General features: G+C 34.3%; 3 protein-coding genes across 12 annotated transcripts; 2 read left to right on the top strand and 1 right to left on the bottom strand.

Annotated features, from left to right (window-relative positions):
• LOC6640994 (FMRFamide-related peptides) lies at positions 1-8,171 on the top strand. The gene is made up of 2 exons (XM_002063706.4): positions 1-172; positions 6,751-8,171. Exon 2 carries the CDS (start codon positions 6,765-6,767, stop codon positions 7,782-7,784), a length of 1,020 nt encoding a protein of 339 aa, XP_002063742.1. The 5' UTR covers positions 1-172; positions 6,751-6,764; the 3' UTR covers positions 7,785-8,171.
• A 474-nt stretch (positions 8,172-8,645) lies between these two features.
• On the top strand, positions 8,646-11,408 carry LOC6641078 (electron transfer flavoprotein-ubiquinone oxidoreductase, mitochondrial). Its single transcript, XM_002063705.4, has 7 exons — positions 8,646-8,724; positions 8,793-8,908; positions 9,113-9,176; positions 9,380-9,606; positions 9,673-10,244; positions 10,306-10,755; positions 10,812-11,408. The coding sequence occupies exons 3-7, from the start codon at positions 9,149-9,151 to the stop codon at positions 11,347-11,349; spliced, it is 1,815 nt and encodes a 604-aa protein (XP_002063741.1). The 5' UTR covers positions 8,646-8,724; positions 8,793-8,908; positions 9,113-9,148; the 3' UTR covers positions 11,350-11,408.
• A 4,620-nt stretch (positions 11,409-16,028) lies between these two features.
• LOC6641077 (myocyte-specific enhancer factor 2) lies at positions 16,029-22,383 on the bottom strand. 10 transcript variants are annotated; one of them, XM_023175064.2, is made up of 9 exons: positions 22,084-22,383; positions 20,563-20,766; positions 19,618-19,987; positions 18,788-18,886; positions 18,530-18,657; positions 18,300-18,472; positions 17,763-18,223; positions 17,196-17,270; positions 16,029-16,646 (listed from the first exon to the last, which is right to left on the bottom strand). In XM_023175064.2, exons 1-9 carry the CDS (start codon positions 22,135-22,137, stop codon positions 16,459-16,461), a joined length of 1,752 nt encoding a protein of 583 aa, XP_023030832.1. In that variant the 5' UTR covers positions 22,138-22,383; the 3' UTR covers positions 16,029-16,458. The 10 variants fall into 10 exon arrangements, with proteins under 10 accessions (XP_023030832.1, XP_046865721.1, XP_023030833.1 ...); XM_047009765.1 differs by having other exon boundaries at positions 19,636-19,987; XM_023175065.2 differs by lacking the exon at positions 17,196-17,270 and having other exon boundaries at positions 16,029-16,667.
• Positions 22,384-23,485: the final 1,102 nt, after the last annotated feature.

The raw sequence follows: 23,485 nt of genomic DNA, 5'->3' as shown, positions 1-23,485 counted from the left end.
TGCACGGGCAACAAGTGTGCCGAAAAAAATAATATCAAATTAACAAAACACAAAAAATACCTGGAACAAATCTAATACTTAATAACATTTCCGAGTGCAATACATCTATTTTGCTTTTGTTTTGTGCTCAACTTTTTTTTTCATTCTCATTTTTACTCTACTAACAAACAAGGTGAGTTTGGTTTTGGTTTAGATTATTTTTTTTCTTGTTTTAAATCATTTCCCATTCATGGCTACGAAGTGAAATTTGAGTTACAGGTAAAATGTTTTCTCTGCAAAATGAAATGACGGCAAAAAAAAAAAAAAAACATTTTTTGGCATTGACTGGGAATGTTAAAGGGTTTTTTTTTGGGCGAGGGGAAAGTGAAGGCTGTGGGCATTGCTACTGGCTTTAGACGCGTTTATCAACTAGAATTACAAAACACCAATAAACGGTTTGAGTGTGCGGAAATCACAAATATCAACAACAACTTGTCACAAAGCATATAAAAAATTTAATGAAAATTCAAAATGAAATTCATATGCTGCACAATTGGACTTACATATACACCTAGACCTCGCTTTGCGTCGTTTCGTTTTGCGTTTTTTCGAAGTTGCGTCGCTGCTTTATTAGTACTAATTATCACTGTGCGTTGTTATATTCTCGTTGTTGCGTTGATTTGAGTTCGAGTGTTTAACTTTTTTTTCTAAATCAGACATTGTGGCAACGCCAATACCAACTTTTACCAACATTGCCTTTGAATTATTGGCTGTTTTACGTTTTTCAACATTTACATCTAGCTTACCTACTTCTGTTTATAATTGCGTCTTGCTATCAAAACTCGGGGAAGGTTTAGTAGAAATGTTCGTAGAACAGTGTTTAACCTCCAAACAAATTTAAAAAGCGATGGGCTTGATTGACCAAGCAATGGAGAATTTTTATAAAAAACGATCCTGACAATGACAGAAGTTTTAAGGTATCCCAGGCGGTAGCTGCAAACATCAACTGATACAAAGAAATTTATTTAAATTTACAAAAAAAAGCTATTCACCAAACTCTGGACAAATTTTTGGCGAACGAAGCTACTAAAAACTCATAAAGATAAAATAATTGAATAGGTTATTTTGATTTAATGGAAGTAGTTTTTTTTTATGAATGAATGCAATAACATTTTTGTTTTTAAAAGTTTACTTTGTTCAATTTTTCTTTCTAGAAATTAGTATTTTCATAGCCCGGGAACCTATCTTTGATTTTTCCATGGTTGCCTATAGAAAATCTTAATTCACTTTGCGTCGTTTCAGTTTGCGTCGTGTTTTTTTGGAACGTATCCCCAACGCAAAGCGAGGTCTAGGTGTATATGTATAGTTTCTATGTGGGAAGTAAATGAATATTGCATTTGTCTTAAATCTATTTATCTATTCTTAAAACATGAACAGTTCAGGATTTCCATTTAATTAATACCCATGTTTTAATACTTTAATTTTACAAAAATGGAACAAACCAAAATTGCGTTGTCTGTAAAGTAAACATTCGGTTAAATTTTAATCTGACTACGCGAAAAGTTTACAGTTTACATAGTTTAAGTGTTTTAAAAATTAATATCAAAAACAAATCAACAAAAACTGCAAAAGTTTTTATGAAGAATATAAGTAAACAGTGCAATTCTCATTCAAATTAAAGTTCATAGGGCACATCCTTCAAATGTTTTGCAAGGAATTCTAACCATATTCGACACAATTTTGACTACATAGAACTGACTTCTAGGAACTTTTTAATGAGCGGGCGCACAAAGTCTAATATTCGAAACTTTTCAAGTTAATTCTATCCTAATTACATTAAAGTCTGCCCAGTGTTAGACAGATTTGGATCAGTCAAAGCTATATTATGACTTTTTCTTAATAGAAGGCACAGTTCTTCAGAATCGCAAATATTATTGCAATTGTCTTGACATTTCTTAGTTCCAATAATTTAATGAAAAGCAAGCAATTTATCTATTGTCAATGGACAAATTTAAAAGAAAGTAAATTCCACCCAAAAACAAAAAAAAATGTTATATGTGAAAACCTCGTACCTAAAATTTTCTTAATCTCCATTTCGAATGATTAAGGTCTCTTTTTTTCCTATAATTGCTTCACCAAATTTACCATACCGTTCTGAAAATTGATGGAATTCGTTTTTTTTTTTGTTTTTTAAGTCAACTCTTGATTAGAAAAATATAAACGATTGGTCCTGCTAAATCTCTTTGACATTGCATTATTAAATAAATAAAAAAGTGTTTGATAAAAGAATTTGTTAAAATCAAGACTAATAGAATCGATCTACACGAATTTTGAAGACAGTTTTGTTTCTTTTAATAATAAAAATGTCATCTTCACTCTAGAAAATGAATTCTTGACTCTAGAATTCATTGGGTTCAAGAATATAAATTTAAACTATTAATCAATATTCTTGAGTTGATTTTATCTTTCTTAATGACTTGGAACTATACTATTTGACATGACACCGGATAGCAAATATAGTGTCCCGTTCCATTTGATGATAAGGGTTGAAGGGAGAGAGAACAACAGTTTGTCGCTTTTTTTGGCCCTCCCCTAGTATAACCAAACGCAACACCAAACGGGAATAGGAAAATTATATTTTCTTTTTTTTTTATCAAATTATATTACGGGGTATGGAACTTGTTTGAAGGATGGGGAAAGAAAGATCCAATCGCACCGCTTCAGACGCCTTCTCTGAATACTATTATCCAATAGTTTTATCGCCAATTAGTTGGAATGGGCCTCCAATCGCAATCGAGTGTCTGCATATCTTCTGCAAACTTCAGAAACAATGTATCAAAATCTTTGTAAAGATTATAGTTTCGAATATAAGACGAAATTAATTACTTTCGACATATTTTTGGTGGTTTAGATTTTATTTTGAGATTTCTTTCTGAGATAGAAACTAGAAAAGTGTTAAATCATTTTCATTACTTTTGATTAAAAACTTGAATCATTCTTTAAATCATTAATTTAAAATCATTATTATTCTAGAGAAGATTCTTAAGAAAAGGAATAAGAAGACATCTTTAAGAGTATATATGTATAACATGTTTACGTCGATGTACATATGATTAGGTAGTTTTTCTACACATTAATTTTCATTTAAAAAGTAAAGTAAGTAAGTAAAGTTTTGTACTCTTTACTTAAAGAAACGCTAAACTGCAAATTTAAAGTCGCGGACAATGGATGAAGAGTTTTTCTGGTACCCAAACCAAAGCATTAATAACACTTCTGGTCTATTTATATTGACTTTGTTTTGTTGTCGACAAAAAACAAACTTTTTATTTAAGCAACATTTTGCAAATCCCAAAAGCTTAATTAGTTCGCTCGGTTTGTAATTTGTGGTAATTTATATTTCATAGTACATATACCAAAATCTGAATAAAATCAAGTAGATAAGCCACAATTTGGACTCGAACTTTAATGCTTAAGGCTAGCCAACACACCCACACACACAGCCCGTAGGAAAAACTAGTTCATAACATACCCATTTCGGTTAATAAAAACAAATTGAAATATTTATGACTGCACTTTGGTGGCAAGAATAAAGAGGGAACAAAGCGTCGCTAGATTTTCATTTGCAATGCGTTTGCGACCAGAGAAAATGTGTCCACGGGCTCAAGAACGTTTTGCATGCGAAGCGTGCAACAATTTTTGATTTATCACTGAAACTAGACTAGTAGGGGACACTTGGGGACAGGTAGGTGATGACGACTCCATAAATGCCGCTGGAATCATTTGTCTTTGGGTCCAAGAGTTTGGTTGACAAATGATATTTAAATGCCACCCCTTTTCACTGTATCTACACGGACAATATACATGACAGAGAAACATGCTTTGCTTGATATATGTATGTATGAATACTTGGAGTTGGGGCAGGAGGAGCAGGAACAGCCAAGAACTGTTTGTAGCTACTTCAAACGTATCGCATTCGCTATGTAAATCTGATTATGAATGTATGCCGAGTCCCAAAAATAAGTGTCGACTTTCATATCGAACAAAGAGCTAAGCAAATTAACGAGTATGTTACTGATATCACTTGTGAGTACAGGTACGTACATATATCTCTTCTCATGCCCATCAAAAAAAAAAAACTTACACATATATGGCTAAAAAAATATTATGAATTTTTAAATGAACATTTCGGCATCACAAATCAATCAGACAGTTGGCATCTTTTCGACTTCTGTTACCCACTTCAAACCTGATGTTTCCAAATGTTTGAGAAGCGTCTTCATCCGCCTCCGTTAGACGTCTGTTTTTTCTGCTTTTTGGCCTCTTTGGGGGGATTTCATAATGCTCATAAATTTAAACGATGCGTTCGACTTCTTCATCTTGATTTAGCATCTGTGAGACCCTTGTAAATGCATATATTTTTTTTACAACTAATTGCATAAAAGGTGACAAAAAAAAAACCAGAACCCAGAGGGCCAAGCAAACTTCACCTATGAACACATTTTATACTCTTGCTAAAATGAAAGGCATATTGATTTGTACATGATGCAGTAATCTGTAGTAATCTAGCCAGATTAAAGCTTTTAGTTTGTGTTGCAAAGTCGTAGGATTTTGTTCAAATTTGTTTGCATTTTTTCTATTCATTTTTCTATGACTGCTAACAAATTGTTTTAGTGTTTGGTTGCTTAGGAAAAATATAATTTCCTGACAAAATTTAGAAATTTTATTCAAACTTTTATGTTCTTCTAGGTAAGGAATATATTATTGTCTCGCAAAATAACGTGTTTTAACTCATCTTAATAGTTTTCATATTCAAAATTGTTTAATTAAAGGTAAAATAAAAAAAAATAAAATAAAAGAAAACAATTTTTTTTCAACCTTATTTTTGACATTTTATTTTTGTCGGAGATTTACCAAAAAGCATAAGGTGGAGGAAGACATATGATATGGTGACCTCAGAGACCAATTGTTTACTTAGGAAACGACTCGAAGGTAGAGCTTAGTTTAGAATTGGTGCATCTAGGGATATACATATAGTGGATACATTTACCTTTTGAAGATTGCAAATATTAAAATTTTCAGCAATATTTGAAATCTTCTTAAGGTAAAATATTATCTCTAAACAATGTTGTCAACAAGAAGCATATTTTGGCTAAAAATCAAGAATTTAATAGTTCATAATAGTTTAATTGCATACTTTAGGGGAGATTTTGAGAAGTAGCCACATTTTGCATATCTAGAATTCGCCTCTGCTATTGGACTATGAAGCAGTCCAATAGTATTGGATTTTTATTATAATAACAAATTGTTGTCCTGTGTTATATCTTACAGGTGAACATAGAATTGATGAATATGAATGATACAGCTTTCCTCTTCTATTCAGTAGCGAATCTACTACATAGCACATCATTTTTTGGCGGGAAAATATACATCACTTCTCCAAAGATCGACAATGGTTCGGGGAAAAAATGACTTTATTTCAACTTTTTATTAACAATATACATATATGGAACATAAATAGAAAACTATTTGTTAGATTTAACAGACAGAATTTTCAGTAACTTTGACATTTCTTTTTGTTTTATTCGCTTTAAAACCGAATAACTCTAAATTAAACTCCAAAAAAACTCAGGATAGTAATGTCAGCAGTCGAAGTTTCCAAATTTCCAAACCATTTGCAATAGATTCATTCCTTATAAAGTACAGTGAAACCTCGATATAACGAACTTCGTTATAACGAAAAACCCAATATAACGAATTTTTTGTTAAGTCCCTTGAAAGGACTAAGGTTTTACATTTCAGTACCTATAGCGAATCAATAGATATAACGAATAATTTTGCGATCCCCCTCAGATTCGTTATATCGAGGTTTCACTGTAGTTCCATCTGCGATCTTTAGAATAAAAACATTTTTAAGTCTTGTTAAAAATTAATATACCCTTTGGTCAGAGGTGTGAGACAACCAAAAATTTGTTTTGACAATTCAAATTGATGATTTTGTTTGGAAATGTAAATAAAGTGTAGATGTGTGTTAATGGTTGAGTCTGTCGCTCATCAGCAAGTTCTCTTCACTTTTTTTTCGGAGGTCAAGTAGGGCTCTTTGTTGACAAAAGAAAAAGAAATAAAAAAGTTGAGACAGAGCCAAATTTATGTAGTTCCTCTGCACTTGCAACTTGTTTAACTGAAGAGCACCTAGATACATAGAAGGCTCATCTTCAACTTCAGGCATAAGCAACATCATTGTCACCATATCCAAAAGCCATAATCATTTGCATCTCTAATGGCCCTGTTTCAGTCGACGTCGTCCAAACATCATACATCAACTCCTACTCCAAACGGAAAACCAAGAGCCACATCAACCGGGCTAGAATGGCGCTTATGATGGTTGGTCTGGTTTGAGTGGGTGGTTTTTCTGCCAAGGGAAATATGCAGAGTAGGAGGTGTTTGTATGTGTGGACGGCCTTTAATGCGCTTGGTTAACTTTTTACGCGACCAAAGACCACAGAGCACGCAGCAGATTATCGCATAAATATTGTTATGGTTAATTAGCAGGACACTTTGTCTGCCTCCAAGCCAAGGAGTTCGGATTCAGCTCCTGTTGCCGCTAAGTAAAATGAACAGTCCGACATGGTGTTAATATGATTAAAAGTTGCCATAGATATTCTTCCAAGTCATAATTAAGACAACACTTTCTTAACGTGTACAAGCAAATATAATTGAAATTTGTAATGTCTGGTAAAAAGTTTCAATTCCTTTGTTTTCGTCTACTTACAGCTCATCTAATCACTATGGGCATTGCATTGATGTTTCTATTGGCTCTCTATCAGATGCAATCGGCCATTCATAGTGAGGTAATTGAGACACCGTATAATGCAAATGCCTTGATTTCGGAGCCCGAAGAGGACACACAGGATACGCAAGTTCCTGTTTTGGCGGATAACGGACTAATCGATTCTCTGCTCAATGAGAAACCGGAACAAACTGAGCTAGAGTTTCGTTATCCCATATCGGCTATTGGCATTGATTATGGCAAGAATTCGGTAGTTTTGCGTTTCCAAAAAAATGCACGAAAGCAACGCTATAAGTTTGATCCTGAGATGGAAGCGAAACGTAGATCCTTGCAGGATAATTTCATGCATTTTGGCAAGCGTCAACCGGAGCAATTGCCACTGGAGCCGCAGGGCAATGCTTACTATGAACCAGAAACGAAACGCTCACCAATGGACCGCTATGGACGAGATCCCAAGCAGGACTTTATGCGTTTTGGTCGAGATCCCAAACAGGATTTCATGCGATTTGGTCGAGATCCCAAACAGGATTTCATGCGTTTCGGCCGAGATCCTAAGGATTTTATGCGATTCGGTAGAACCCCCTCCGATTTCATGCGATTTGGCAGGACCCCCTCGGATTTTATGCGCTTCGGGCGTGCTGACAATTTCATGCGCTTTGGCCGCAGTCCACACGAAGAATTGCGTAGTCCCAAACAGGATTTCATGAGATTTGGACGACCCGACAACTTTATGCGTTTTGGCCGCTCTGCTCCACCAGATTTCGAGCAATTTGGTAAAATGGATTCAAATTTTATAAGATTTGGTAAAAGTGTCAATGCTGCTGCTCCTGCAGTTACTCCCGAAGCAAATCAGACAAAATCACAATCTCAAACCAAGGACAAGACGGGTAATCCCATGAACAAGGCCATGAGCATGTTATTTACCAAAGAACAACCCTCCAAGAGCAGCGAACAGACAGCAACAGGCTCCGGTGATAACTCCGACGATACCAGCGTGGAACAGTTCTACGGACCATAAAGGACTACCAAAGTTTGGCATTATGTAAATAGGATATTGAACAAAAATTGATATACGTACTTTGATCCACCCACCCACCTCCACATCCCCCCATCGCTCTATCACTCTCCGGTCTAAAACGAATCTTTGAATTTTTAATGGGGCTGGATTAAAAATTCACCAAGCTTTTGATCTGATCAAATAAAATTAAAAACCAAATTAAGAAAAAACACAAAAAAATCAAGCGAAAATTTAATCTACATGCAATATATGTTTTGCATACACACACACACACAAACCAAAGAAAACCAAACCAAAAAAAAATTAAAAATGGGAATTATAAATTTATATGTAAAGTATATTTAGTGTAAAATGCATTGAAACGTTGTGAAAATTTTCGCCAAAATAAATCTAAAATATATATAAATAAACAACAAAGAGATTTAAAATTTGAATTTCAATTTTAGAGCGCGTAAAAGTTTTCTTAACAAATTTAACAGCTGTTTAAAAAGCACAGAGCTTTCTGTTAACTAATAGACCCACCCACATAGTATGTTAATAACAGACAGTTGGTGGTTAACAGCGATACCCTCTTGTTGACACTCCATACATTTTGATAGCATTTTGTTGTACGTATATTTCAAGTTTAAAAGTTATTTGATTTGACAATCGTAAGATGTGGTGTAACATTATCAATATGGCATTGGTGAAACTATAAATACTAACTGTGTATGATTATTATATGACTGTGATTGATTTACTTCTTGTAAGCCGAGCATAAAAGGTAGAGTATTTCTTAGTCGAATAGTTAGCATACCATATAACAGCCCTCTAACAGCGAATGATAACGCTAACAGTGTTGTTCTTCATTTCTTTTCGATCGTTTCACAAATTTTTTGTCTACGTAAATAGTTGTTAAATAAAATAGAAATATAGAAAAAGAATAACCTAAACGATCCAGGTAAACTTAATACATTGTGGACTTATTAATGCATTTCATATTCTAACCGTTTAATGTGTATTTTACAGCAATTTGCTTTGCCGTATATTTGGCATTGTTTGATTTGGCAATTTTTATCAATAGAATTTATTTAGATTGAGTCGCTTCTAATCTGTAGTGGTTAATAGGAATACCAAAGTTAACGGTAAGCATACATATGTTTATTCGATTGTAGTCCTAGACTTTGGCACTGCTTTGCGTCATATGGAAAGCAGGGTCTAAAGTCCAACTTGTTGCACTAGCCAAGTTAGAGTGTTTGTAAATAAATAAATGGTGTATATATGTAAATACATACATAGCTGTGTATATGTAATTATATTGTCTGATCATATTGTTGGATTATTTATAGATTATAAACTGACTGTGCTTGGGAGAGTATAGGATCATGTCGGCTTTGCTGAAAATGCAACGAGGTAAGTTCGGTTTTTTTTTTTGTTTGGTTAATATTAAATTTTAGAGGCTAGTGTTACATAAGAGGAGCAGAGATCTTGATGTGGCACCATTTAAGAATAATATGTTTAGAGAGATGGCAAAATGTGGCCAGATGTGGCTCTTGCCCTTCTTATCTATGACTGATCACTAATGATTGCCCAATTTATCTCTTGTCCCGGAACAGTGCAAAAGCTCTTTACGCCCGCCTTTGTGCGCAGCGTTTCGGAGGCAGCTAAATACCCGAAAATTACAACCCATTACACTCTGAATCCTCGGGAGAAGGATGAAAGATGGAAGGAAGTCGATATGGAGCGTTGCATCGAGGAGGTGGACATTGTCATTGTGGGCGGTGGACCAGCGGGAATGTCAGCAGCCATAAGAGCCAAACAATTGGCTGCTGAAAAAGATCAGGTAAGGAATTGGCTTCTTCTTCACCTTATCATCTGTCTTATTTGGATCTCTCTAAATCTTGACTAGGAAATTCGTGTCTGTGTGGTGGAAAAGGCCGCCGAGGTGGGCGGTCATATACTTTCCGGAGCTGTGCTTGATCCCATATCTTTAAACGAACTCATACCCGACTGGCAGGAGCAGGGTGCTCCCCTTAATACGCCTGTGTCAAAGGATACTATGAATTATCTCACACCCACCGGACGCATTTCCATACCGATTTTTAAGGGTTGGCCTATGGACAATCATGGCAACTATGTGGTCCGTTTAGGTCATCTGGTTAAGTGGCTAGGCGATCAGGCTGAAGCTCTGGGTGTGGAAATCTATCCAGGCTGTGCCGCCTCTGAGGTGCTCTTCCATGAGGATGGCAGTGTCAAGGGTATTGCCACCAACGATGTGGGCATAGCAAAGAATGGAGCGCCCAAAGATACCTTTGCCCGTGGTATGGAACTGCATGCAAAAACCACCATCTTTGCTGAGGGATGTCGTGGACATCTGACGAAACAAATTTCACAAAAGTTTGGACTCAATGTCGGCAGCGAGCCCCAAACCTATGGCATAGGTCTCAAAGAAGTTTGGGAGATTACACCAGAGAAGCATCAGTGAGTGCTAGAAACTGGAAAACCAATTTATCAAAATAACTAAGAATTATACCTTCCTTAGACCCGGTCTGGTGGAGCACACAATTGGCTGGCCTTTGGATAAGTTTACCTATGGCGGCTCTTTCTTGTATCATCTAAATGAGCCTACTCCCACCGTTGCTGTAGGCTTTGTGGTTGGTCTTAACTACAAAAATCCCTGGATAAGTCCCTTCCAAGAGTTCCAGCGTTTCAAAACACATCCCAAAGTGCGTGATGTTTTCGAGGGAGCCACACGTATTGCCTATGGAGCTCGTGCCATTAATGAAGGTGGCTTCCAGAGTCTGCCCAAAAAGCTATCCTTCCCAGGTGGCTGCTTAGTCGGTTGCAGTGCAGGATTCTTGAATGTGCCCCGCATTAAGGGCTCTCACTATGCCATGAAGAGTGGCATGTTGGCGGCGGAAAGTGCTTTGGAAGCCATCAATGGTGATACTCAGGCTACAGCTGGAGTAGAGCCAACAACCTATGCCGACAAGTAAGTAGATGCTGATGCCTCATAAGTTCTCTATTAAACATTTTTCCAAATTGCAGAATTAAGGATTCATTTGTGTGGAAAGACTTGTATAAGGTACGCAATGTCCATCCCTCTTTCCATAATCCCTTCGGTCTCTTTGGCGGTCTGGTGTTGAGTGGTTTCTCCATATTTATGGGTGGCCGTGAGCCATGGACTCTTAAACATGGACCACAGGATCACGAAACTCTGCAGCCAGCGAATGCCAGTCAGCGTATTGTCTATCCCAAGCCTGATGGCAAAATCTCCTTTGATCTATTGTCATCGGTGGCATTGACTGGCACAAATCACGAGGGGGATCAGCCAGCACATTTGACGCTGAAAGATGATCACATACCCGTCGATCATAATCTTGCCTTGTATGAAGGACCTGAGCAACGTTTCTGTCCCGCCGGTGTCTATGAGTATGTGCCCAATGAGGAGGGCGGCAACATGAAGCTACAGATCAATGCCCAGAACTGTATACATTGCAAAACCTGTGATATCAAGGATCCCAAACAGAATATCAATTGGGTGGTGCCCGAGGGAGGCGGCGGTCCCGCCTACAATGGCATGTAAATCATGAGACTATGATGATGAAGATGATGATGTTAATAAAATTATGTACCATAATTGCATTTCTTTAGTTTGTAAATTTTTGAAAATTCATTGAAAGCTGCAAGCTGCAATAAAAATTGTGAGATTTTATGAAATTTTAATAAGATTAACCAAATTCAGTTGCCAAAAAGGTTTTATTTTTAAAATTTTCTACTATCATGATTTCTTTTTGTTTTTTTGTTTGTTATCTCGTTTTGTTTAAAACACCAACTTAATGGTTAAATATTGAATCCACAATCAATTTTTGTCCAAAAACCTTTTCGTATTCAGTGCACGGATAAAACTTGTTTAAATACATATAATAATATATTATTTGTTTTTTTTTTTTTAATTTTTTGTTTTGGTTTTTTTTGTTATGCTTAAATATTAATGCTCTCTGTTTTTCACCAAAATGGTTTCTTGTCTTATAAATTTACGATTTGAACAGACACACATCGATGGATATACATAAATATATATATATATTTTATTATATACATATACTCGCAATTATGTATGTATATATAGTTTATTGAATTTTTTCCTTCTGTCTAGTTTTTTGTCTTTTGTGCGGCCAGCTTAAGAAGAATCAAGTGTAATTGTCATCTTAGCGTCCATTTTACTCATAAAGTGTATAGTCTTGATTTGCCATATATATATATTTATATATATATATATACATATATTATATTTTATGTCTGGTTTATATTTAATGTAAATCATGCGCTTCAATTTTGAACTGTGCCATTTACAAAAAGTTTTAACATTGTTTATCTTTTTTTTGTTTTTTATTTGTTTTAACTATAAACTAAGGTACAACATTATTACACTGACATTCACATTCTGGAACCGATCTCAAAGTATTTGTTTTTGTTGTTGTTTCCGTGGTCCCTTGTGACCATTTATCTGTTCATATACACATATACATATACATAGGACATTATCATCATTAACTTTTTTTATATATATTCAATATATCTATATCTAAATTCAATAGTTTTTTTTCTTCAGGATTTTTTGCCAATATAAGATTTAAGTGTTTATGTGTGTGTGTGTGTGAGTGTAGGATTCGTCTCTGTTTTATTTTTGTTTTTTGTACATTCTGTGCTGCTATAATTGAGTTTTATATATTTAATTATTAAAGCTAAATTTAATTACATTTAATTTGTTTGTTCTTCTTGATTTATCTACGTTCTTTAAATAGCACAATTAACACCTGTATTGAAATGTTTCACCATCAAAGTTGATCATTTGCAAAACATTGATATTTATATATATATATATATTCAACATTTATTTTTGTTCTCATTTTATTTTTTATTTTGTTCATAAAAAGAGGCACTGTTTTTAAGGCAACACTACACAGTGAAAAATAATGAATTATATTTACATTAAACACAAAATTTGAATCAAACATAATGGAAAGGGTTTTTTTTTGGGACCAGGAGGAAGGATATCCGAAAAGTATTTGCAAATTATAGTAAAAACTTTAAATCATAAAAGGGTATTCAAACGTAACAACAACAAATTTTTGTTTTGTATTTTTTTTTTTTACACAACATTTAAACATGGTGCAACAAACACACTCACAATATATATTTAAATATTAATAATTAATATTTATTTACATAATGCAACACTATGCAACAAATGTTGGTTTGTTAATCCCATATGGATACACGATAATTGGTTATATACCAAATATTGAAAAGTAATTTATAACTTTGTCAATTGAAAAGCTTGAGAATTAAAAGTACTGATCTTTGAATTAATAAAATATGTAGGTTAATATTAATTGTTGTGACTTTAATTGTATTAAACAATAAAGAAAATTGAATATTAAATTAATTTTTATTAACATTTCTTTAAGAGTTCTTCCTCAAACAATTTTCAGCCATTGTTCGACCTTTTCAACTCAAAAAGTAAACATATTTCAAGAAATAGACATATTTTAAAATATGAAAGAATAGTTTTTTTTTTGTATATTTAAAAAAAAAATGCATAAATATATCAAAATAATGAAGTTTGTTGAATTAACTTTGTATAAGTAAATAAGTTTAAAAAGATTTAAATTACTTTAGAAAAAGGTCTTTCCACTAAAAATGGTTATAACATTAAAAGTTCGATAAAAAAATGTTTCTTTGATGGTTTTTCTACATTTTTTTAAGAAACAATAATTTGAAGAGTATATATATCATCATTGTATCCAATTTGCAACTTAATTATTGTTGCACAGTGTTATTTACTTAATCTAATTGACTAACTAATTTATTGTATGTATGTATGTACATCAAAGGGTAGAGAATATACAGCCTCAAAGTATGCTGCACAAAAATCATAGAAAAAATGAAATAAAAATCTTGTTATTCCGATTCAGCTAGTTAGTTTTTCCGTGTAAATCTGTGTGTATATTGCTAGAAAATATTTCTTTTGGTTGTCCTAAGTTTAGGCATATATGTCCATATATATATAGGTATATCTGATTTATGTAATTTCAACTTCATATATATATATAGATTACTGCATATACATACATATATGTAAAGCTTGTTCAATGGGAAACCTGTAAAGTTTAAATGTTTATTGTTTTTACTTTATGTGTATTTATATATATATATATGTATATATATACTTGACAAATATATATATATATAAACATATGTGTAAGTATGCACAGCTGTGGCAGAATTGAAGCCATCTTCATATAAAATACAAATGTACATAAATATGTTTCATTTTGTTCAATTTTTCATTTAACATTTCTTATTCTCTGTGTGTGTAAAAAGTGCAACAGGTCATGTTTTAGCACAAATATTTACATAGCGCATTTACCTTCTTGATTCAATATTGGAAATGGGCAATTGACATTTATTTTATTTAACAAATTCTACAACAAAATTTTACCATCATCAAACCAGCAGCGCCTGTTTAAATGGAAAACAAAACAAACAAACAAAAAAATGGGCGTATTTATTAAAAGTAAACCCAAAATGACGGACTTAATGGACTTGGACTTGGCAGTTTTACACCCCTTGCAAAGATGAGATAATTTCAACAGGATATAGTCTACCAATATGACATCTTAAAGAGCCTTAAACACGCCTTAATAGACGACTGATTAAAATCAAGATCTAAGGGTATGATATAGATAACATTTAAGGCTAAAAATCTATAGCCAATAGCCAATTGAGAAATTTCGTTTTGAAAAAATCTATAAAAATCTTTTGAAATTAATCTTATAGTGAATATTAATATTAAATTTTCTTTACAGCTTTCTAAAAACAAAGTTTTCCAATAAACATAGCATAGTTTAGGGGACAAAGCTACACAAATTCACATTCTCTGATTCGCTTTTTGCAAATAAAAAGGATATGTACTAATTTTTTTTATAGATATTAAAGAAATTCAAAAGAATTATAGTACCTATGACTAGATCGGACTAATAATATCGGCTTTTCCTAATCCGGCAGTGTTAATATCTCTCAAAATACAAAGCAAAGGGCAAGGACATGCACTTCAATGTTGTTTTCTCATTTTCCTCAAAGCAAAATATAAATAAATCAAAAAAAATATATATAAATAACTGAAAATATATGTTTTTTTGTAATAATTTTTATTTAAATTATATTTAGTTGAGTTGTTGTTGTTGATGTTTTACAAACTGATAAAAAATAAACATAATGCACAAAAAATTTGAACAGAAAATTTGACTTTACATTTTGTTTGTTTGTGTTTCTTTAAAGTAAAAATTACAAATTATGACTTCGTTTTGCTTAGGGAAGAGAAGAGAAGAAGTTCTAAATTAAAAATAAGACTTAAATTCAAGATCTATAATTTAAATATATATATAAAGTATATATGTATAATTTTTTTTTGTGTTTTTTTTTGTTTTGTATTTTCCTGCTTGAACAAATAGAAAAATAAACTAACTAAAAATTTGTTTGTAAAAACTGATAAAATAAAATAAAATTGTAAAAATTGCATACTATAACTTTCTTTTTTATAGATGTTCGATGAATTGCACAAAATATAAACGATTTAAAAAGTAAGAATTTGGCGCTGGATTTGATGACGCCATTTTTTGAGTACATTTTGTCTGCATGTGTGTGTGAAGTTGTTTTTCATTTAACCTAATACGATTTGCATAGTTTACGTATTTTGTATTAGAGCTACATGTTTATGTGTAGCTGTGTGTGTGTGTGTCTGTGTGTGAGTATGAGAATTTAAAACTTATGACGCTCCAAATGGCGGCTTAAAATCAAATATTTACATCATATGTATGTGTGCATGGGTTTTTGTTTATGTTTTTTGTTTTTCTTTTACATTTTTTTTTTTAACTTTTTGAAATTTGTTGCTGTGGGTGTTTTCCATCTTAGAATTTAACATTAACATTAAACCGTAATTGTAATTAAACTAAATCCAAATTTCAACACTCTAAGAACTAAGGCTCTCTCCTTTCTTCTTTCTCTGTCTCTCCTCCTTCTCTTACTTTCTCTACTGATTTCTCTCTTTATGTTTTCCCTTCTTTGGAGAATGGCTATGGCAAAGGAGAGAGATAGAGTGAGAGAGAGAGAGCAGACAGGGAGTTTGGGGAGTCAATTATAATTTAAAATTATAACTATTACCATATACATATTACTATCTCTCTGTGTGTGTGTGATTTTTGTATGCATGTGTGTGTGTGTGTTTAAGTTACAATAATTATTTATAGATATGACACTGTCACTGTTCCATTACTAAAAAACTAATTGCAATTTTAAACCATAAAAATGTTCCAGCTTCTGACTTATCGTATATTGCACTGGTCTAACAACATTATTACTGATGTTGCTGCGGTCCATAGGACACAGCCAGATGTTGCTGTTGCTGCTGCTGCTGCTGTTGCTGCTGGCCATAGCAATCATAGCCAGTCATATGAAATGAACTGCTCGAAATGCTTCGCGTAACATCTTTACGTGGTGGCGGCGGCATCATGGCTAGATCATCGTTATTACTATTGTTGACTGGTTTCTTGTTGCTATTGTGATGCTGATGGTGTTGATGGTGTAAATGTTGTTTATAATTGCTGCTAGAGACTTCTCCACGTGCCGGCTAAGTACCCCATCCGCCCGATATTCTGGGCCGTTTCTGATGTGGTGCATCATAGTCGTTTAATTGTTGTTGCTGTTGATGTTGCTGCTGTTGTTGATGTTGCTGCTGCTGCTGTTGTTGTTGTTGTTGCTGCTGCTGCTGCTGTTGTTGTTGTTGCAGACGCACATCCTGTTCACTGGTAGGCGTACCTGTATTTAAAATAATGAAATCTGTTAAATTATTAGTTTGGATTTGTTCAATGGGTCGATAATGTGTGGCACGGATAAGAGTTCAGGCAGGCACAGGCAGAGCACGCTGTTTATTATTATTATTGGGAGCATTCTTTGTGAGTATATATGTATGTGTGTGTGTGTGTTGTGTGTTTGTATGTGTGAGTGAGTCTTTAAGGGGTTAGCAAGAAATTATTGCAATTCTTTTGATTGGCTTTGTGGTTAATAATAAATCAAAATAACTCATAAACAAATTTGGGCAGGCAATTTCATCAGAATCAAATCAATATACATATATATAGGTAGCCTTTTCTTATTTTTTTCACTTTCTGAATCAAAGAAACAAAAGATAATCCCCTTAAAATTGAACTAAAAAGTTCTTTTTGTGATAATTTTTGGTTGTGTTGGTTTTGTATGTGATTTATGTACATAATGCATATGTATGTATATTTATGTGTATGTATGTATGTAGGCATGTGTGTGTATGTATATTTGATTGTATGTGTGTTTTGTTTTTGGCCAATTTACCGGCAAAGTTCCATCTAGGATTATGATTATGTCCCATTAGAGCGCGGTACGGATATCCTTCATACTTATCATGCCCTATAAAATTATCACACAGTTATCGGTTGTTGTTGTAGTTGGTAGTAGTTGGTTGTTGTTGTTGTAGTAGTTGTTGTTGTTGTTGTGGTTAAAATACAATCAAAAGTTAAACAAATATTCAATTTGAATTTCAAAATTCATTAGAATTCGACAAGAGAGAACAAGAGAGAGAGAGCTCAATAGAAAGAGTAAACGAAAGGAATGAAAAATTGTTTTCATCTTGACCAATGTGGCGTATGTGTAATATGAGGTTGCATTACGCATACGCCGCATATGCGCGCTTATAAAACCGAAAAGAAATAAATGTTTAATCATATAATTATAATAGAGCATTAGAAACATGCCGCTTAATGGAAATTCAATTCCAAAAACAAATTTAGTTTTTAGTAAGAAAAACAACAAAAACAAAGTAGAAAAAATTGGAAAGCGAACATAGGAACTGAGCGAAATTCTTTTGTTTTTTCACGAAAAATTTGGATTTTGATAACATACCTGGTGTGGGTGTAATATGACCAGTTGATGAAGGCCTTGAATTGGGCATGACCAGATGCTGTTGCGAATGACTTAGAACGCTCAGATTGGTGGCCTGTTCATTGGCATTGCCATTGCTACCAACAACAATACCGCCTGCTGGGCCGCCGCCGCCGCCACCACCACCCCCTGATGCACCCGCCAGGACACTGGCCTGATTCAAGTGCGATATAACATTGGCGGCCACTGACACACTGGAAGCACTCGTAACTGTGGGTATACCAACAACTAAGCCACTGGCCGAGGCATTGCTACTGCTTGTGCTGCTGCTGGAACCACCGCTACCCGTTGAGCCATTACTATGCTGATGCCCGCTGGCGGAGAGATCACGTGGCGGTGATTGTGGCTCGGCTTTGACCTTGATAGAGACGGGTGATGTGGCAGGCGGCGGTGTGCTATTCGAGACAGCCAAGTGCGATAGACTGCAACAAAAACAAAAACAATGAGTATCAAATAAATAAAGTTTCTATCGTAAAGAATTTTGAATTTCTTGCTCACCTAGTGTGCTGCGTCAGACCCGGATGCCATTGCGGTAAACTCATAATATCCGCACTACTCATGGCTCCCGATGAGGAAAAATCCTGTGCCCCAAAGGTATAACTGGTGAGGGCAGGTATGGGCGTCTGTAGCGTTACCACTGGCGTATTTAATGAGGTCTGACTCTGGCGGTGCTAAGAGAAATATACAAAATAAACTTCAATCTTTTACAAGTTACAAAATTCACATACATCTCCATAGGCCACATCATCAGCTGTGGACATATTGGGACCTATAGACGGCGGTATAACGACACGCAAATTGGAAGCTCGTCCATTTTGGCTGCCCGGCGATTGTTGTTTAATAGGCATATGATGAGCTGCAGCAAAGAACAACAATTTATATTAATAACAAAATAGAAAAAGACAATTAAAGTATCATTTAAACTAAAGGGTGACAGAGAGAAGGGTGGAGGAGTGAAAGAAATATAAAAGGGGATTTATGCCCACCTATGCCAGGACTGGGACCTGGACTCGGTGATCCCACAAGCGGCGAATGTGAATGTGGATAACCGTTTGACATCTCCAACATGGAACCCGATGGATAAACTGATAATGCACAGAGAGGGAGAGAGAGAAATAGACAGGAGATGGATGTAGAAAGATAAGAAATAATGATATATGTATGTATGACTTAACTATAACAATCCAACAAGAGTAACGAAACAAAAAACAAATTGGCAAACGGTTAAGGGGAAGGTTTTTCTTTTTACTTTGTTAATTTTTGTTAAACTGTCTACTTAAAAAAAGTATAAAATAAACAAAACAACTGCAAACGAGTTTAGGGAAAAATTCTTAAAAATAGTTTAAAGGAAATTCTACTTATATAGAGTAAATATTTAATAAATTGTATACCCTAATTAATAACTTGATTGATTAGAACAATATTAAACACTAGAATTCAAAGTGGGGAAAACCGTTTAAGTTATAAAAAATTTAAAACGGGTTTTAAGTTAAAAGAAATTTAAATTATAAAATTCAAAAAAATTTGATAAACTCAAAAGTAATATTTAAATATTCGAAACCGAAACAGATTAAATCAGTTCGTTTTGGGGTCATAGGGTTTTAGGGTTAATGTCATGCAGTGGGTGTGTTTGGGTGAGGGGGGAAACAAAGGTTTTTTTGAAAAACACAACAAAGATAAATACGAAAAAATGTAAAAGAAATATTGATAAGTGCAAATCAAAAAAAAAAGGAAAACCACACACAACTTGAACCAAAATGTGAACAGAAAGAAATTAAGAAAAAATTGTGCACCCGCGGACACTCTGTGTACTAACTTATTAAGGACATCCCACCTGAATCCGTCTCTGAACTCGATGGACGTGGGCTGATGTTTGTGTGGGACATTTGTGGGCTGGCCTGCAGCATATTCTCACCGTAGGAGCCCGGTACCGGTACGGATACCGGTAGCGTATAACTAGTATTGGGCAATTGTCTGGGTGCACCTGGACCACCATTGCCGGCACCACCGCCACCACCACCGCCGCCAGCTCCAACCACACCGCCGATGGCCATTTGATTGCGCTGCATCATATTCTGAAATTCCTCATCGATTTTATTATATTTGGCTTCTGTGCGTGGCGTTAATGTATAATCGGCCTCAGCTTCAGGCGAATCCGGTGACATGACTCCGTTTTTGTTCTCCTTCTGCAGAGTAGAAAAAGAAAGAGAGAGAAACAGAGGGCAAAGAAAATATTTAGTAAGTGGGTGAGTAGTAAATAATTGGCCCTGCAGCAGGAGTAGAGTAAATTGGTGCCTGGCGGGGGAGGGGAAGGAGGGCAGAACCGACACTTGACACGTTGTCGCTTGCTTCTCCGTTCATCTGCTAAATTATGTAAATCTTGTCTACGCGCAGCATTAACATTACAAAACAATTTACGGCAAGCGGCGGCAAACAAAGAGAGAAGACCGATGAGAAGAGACGGAGGATGGCCAGGAGGGTGGCAGGAGAGTGCGGCAAGGCGACAATGTCGCATTAGAAATGCAAAATACGTTGACGCTACTCAACCGACGAACGTCTGCGTCAAAACTAAACGTTTAGCACCCCTTACCCCTTACCCCCCTGTCACTACTCTTTCTTTTCTCTTGTTTTTCTTTAGGGGTTTTTGTTTTTGTTGTTTTCCGCGTGGCTGCTGCGCTTTTCATGCCTCACTTAAATTTACATAATTTTCACTATACTCTGCTGCTGCTTGTCGTCTGCCTCTTATGTCTTTAAAACTTACCTCAATAATATTCTTATTGGTCAGCGACTCGTGCGGCTCATTGTATTCCGTATATTTGAGCAGGACTCGATCCATATCGGTGCTGGCATATTGATAGAGCTTATTGCTCGATGAGAATATGATTAAAGCAATCTCACAATCACATAGCACCGACAGTTCATAGGCCTTCTTCATGACGCCAAACTTGCGTTTGTTGAAGGTCACCTAAAGGAGAGACAGAGAGAAAAAAGGGGGAAAAAAAATTGAAGCGGAACCGGAAATATAAGTGTACGTGTATAGTAAAGGAAAAGTTCATTCGGTTGCATGCTCAAATATTTATATACAATTCGAAATGTATGTAATTAGACCACAATTGACCGAACCACAAGAAAGAGACACAAACCGAAACAGTTGGTAATGAATCGATTATGGCCAAGTCAAGGGCAAAGGGCAAGGCAATAAACAAGAGGTTTTGCCCCCCATACCCATTCCCTCAGCTCGTTTTCTATTGCTGTTATGACGCGTTTATTGGCTTGCCAAGACATTAAAACCTTCTATTATGATGACACGAGGCAACCCAAGTGAGGACTCAATGAAAACTAACCAATCGAATTATTTCTATCGAGTGACTTTAATTGAATAGTAATGGAAAATATCTTTAAGCTGACTATATAGAAGAAACTCTTCATGAAATTTTAAACACTTTAAAAGGAAAGAAATTTGATTATATTTAACGTTTTTAACCTTAATGTTTACTTAATGAAAGGAATTTAATTAGCTGATATAATAGCTTATACCTAGACCTATAAAATGGGGGAACTTGGCCCCCTAACATATGCAATAAGCAGTCCTAGAATTCGATTTTTGAAACTCATAAATGTATTTTAGAAAGTCTGTTGGATAAGAAATAATTCTTCAAACAAGCATTGTTTGTGGAAAGTTAAAAGCATACGAAAAGTTATAAATTGGTTATAAACTATAAATATTCGGTCAGTCCATTGCATACTTTAAGGGGCAATATTCCCCTACAGCCAAGGAAAAGTAAGCCTATAACTTTGTTTTTTGTTTCTTTGTTATATTATAAATTATTTAGATTTATTATAAATTATTTTGAAATTAGAGAAATTATTCGCCTTAAATCAAACACCACATCAAAGTAACTACCTACGAAATCTAATTCAAGTAATTTTTGGGAATTTTCTAATTGATACGTTAATTTTACGCATCAATTGCTTTGCCCTTGACTTGTAATCTGATTGCTTCTTCATTCTAAATAGTTCAATTTAATGCATTTTTGCTTGTGTTCAATTTCTATTTAATTGCCATCCAAAATCGATTCGATTTCTACCAACAGCTAAATAGCTTAATTAATCAAGTTTTTCATTACGAAGCTAAGTGGCAAGCCAATTAGAAATCGAAGAGTCTCTAATTAATAAACAAGTAGCATCTACAGCATACAATTGTCACTCCCTTTGTCTGTGTGTGTGTGTGTGAATATAGATTTTCTTATGTAGTAATATCGTATTTCTTTATCAAACTCACCTGTCGATTGCGTTCGTCGGTGATGCGTGATATTTGAATTTTTTTGCGACCCATGGCAACAATTTCAGCTCAGGTTCCTGATTACAACAATGATGATGTCTGATGATGATATCCTTGTCCTTCTGTCAATTTTCTTGTCACTCACTCTACTGAGTGTGTGTATTTGTGTGTGTATGTGTGTGTGAGTGTGAGTGTGGGTCGTCTTTAGAAGAAATCTCACTTGATTGGACAGACAATGTTGGGCATATTTAATATTGTATTTGTTTTTCTCTTATTTGTTTTGTATAAGTGGACGGTTTTTTTCCAAAAAAAAAATGGCAAATGTTATTGTTTATTGTTGTTCCTTTTGTTGTAGATGTAATATAAATTGTTCTCAGGTAGCTGCAAATAAAAAAAAAACAAATATAATAATATAATTTATTTATGTAAAGATATAAAATAGAGAAATTATTGTAAATGAATTATTATAAATTTTTAAATTATTGCAAGATAGTATTTACTATTTTTTAATGGTTTAGAACATCCACAACAATATAAAACTCCTATATACTCCTATATTTTATGAAATATTAATAAATTTTCCCAAAGACACATTTAAATTTTAGAGTTATGTGGAAAAAATCTAAAAAAAAAAGGGAGAGACTAAAAACATTCCCAAAATCAAATGAAAATTTCTTGAATTTCCCTACAAAAGAATAATTCTATCTAATAAACTTTTATATTTGTTATTGAGCCTAAGAACTAATAGAGGTAAACTTGGTTTAAAGTTTCAAGAAATATATAAACTATAACTTCTATGTCAACTATTTAAAAATACTAAAAAGAGGTAAATATAGTTTCAGGATTCAAGAAATTATATTTCAAATACGCATTTAGAAATATTTTATAAGCAATACCCAACCAAGTAAAGTAAGCAAAAACTAGTTTGATAAGTTGACACAGAAGAAGTCATACAATCATTTAAAACTACAAACAAATCAATGACTTCAAAAAACATAAATTTTATGAGTTATAAGTTTGACTAGTATGTGGCTTGTATTATCCTCAAAATGTTTTATATAGAAAAGAAATAAATGTAGTAAATTGACTAGTTAAATAGCATATATAGACTAGTTCATCAGGTAATAAGGCGCCTCGTCAATTAACCCAGTTTGAAGTATTAGAGTGACTTCAAAAAGGTTTCCACATGTTCAACTTGTTGACGCTCCATTTGACGTTTAAAGTTCAATGCACCATGGTAGAATGAGAAGGATGAAGGGCTGCCTGGATGGATGGATGCCTCTTGCTACTCCCATTTACCCCATGTATCTAACTGTTTCTCTCTTTGTGGTGTTAAACTCCTTGTTTGACCTATTTAGGTGGTTTGTAGTTAATTTATGGCCATGTTGGCTAGCTCGCTGGC

Source organism: Drosophila willistoni (assembly GCF_018902025.1).
Source record: "Drosophila willistoni isolate 14030-0811.24 chromosome 2L unlocalized genomic scaffold, UCI_dwil_1.1 Seg168, whole genome shotgun sequence".
NCBI lineage: Eukaryota > Metazoa > Arthropoda > Insecta > Diptera > Drosophilidae > Drosophila > Drosophila willistoni.
Note: the sequence above shows the minus strand (reverse complement) of the source record. Positions and strands in the feature narration are given on the sequence as shown.

Excerpts from the sequence above, each read along its gene's own strand:
- LOC6641077 (XM_023175064.2), bottom strand. The coding sequence starts at position 22,137 with ATGGGTCGCAAAAAAATTCAAATATCACGCATCACCGACGAACGCAAT. Across the intron at positions 18,658-18,787 it reads AGGTCCCAGTCCTGGCATAG|CTCATCATATGCCTATTAAA; the intron begins GTGGGCATAAAT and ends TCTTTGCTGCAG. Across the intron at positions 17,271-17,762 it reads TCATATTACACCCACACCAG|GGCATGATAAGTATGAAGGA; the intron begins GTATGTTATCAA and ends ATAATTTTATAG.
- LOC6640994 (XM_002063706.4), top strand. The coding sequence starts at position 6,765 with ATGGGCATTGCATTGATGTTTCTATTGGCTCTCTATCAGATGCAATCG.
- LOC6641078 (XM_002063705.4), top strand. The coding sequence starts at position 9,149 with ATGTCGGCTTTGCTGAAAATGCAACGAG. Across the intron at positions 9,607-9,672 it reads TGGCTGCTGAAAAAGATCAG|GAAATTCGTGTCTGTGTGGT; the intron begins GTAAGGAATTGG and ends AATCTTGACTAG. Across the intron at positions 10,756-10,811 it reads CCAACAACCTATGCCGACAA|AATTAAGGATTCATTTGTGT; the intron begins GTAAGTAGATGC and ends TCCAAATTGCAG.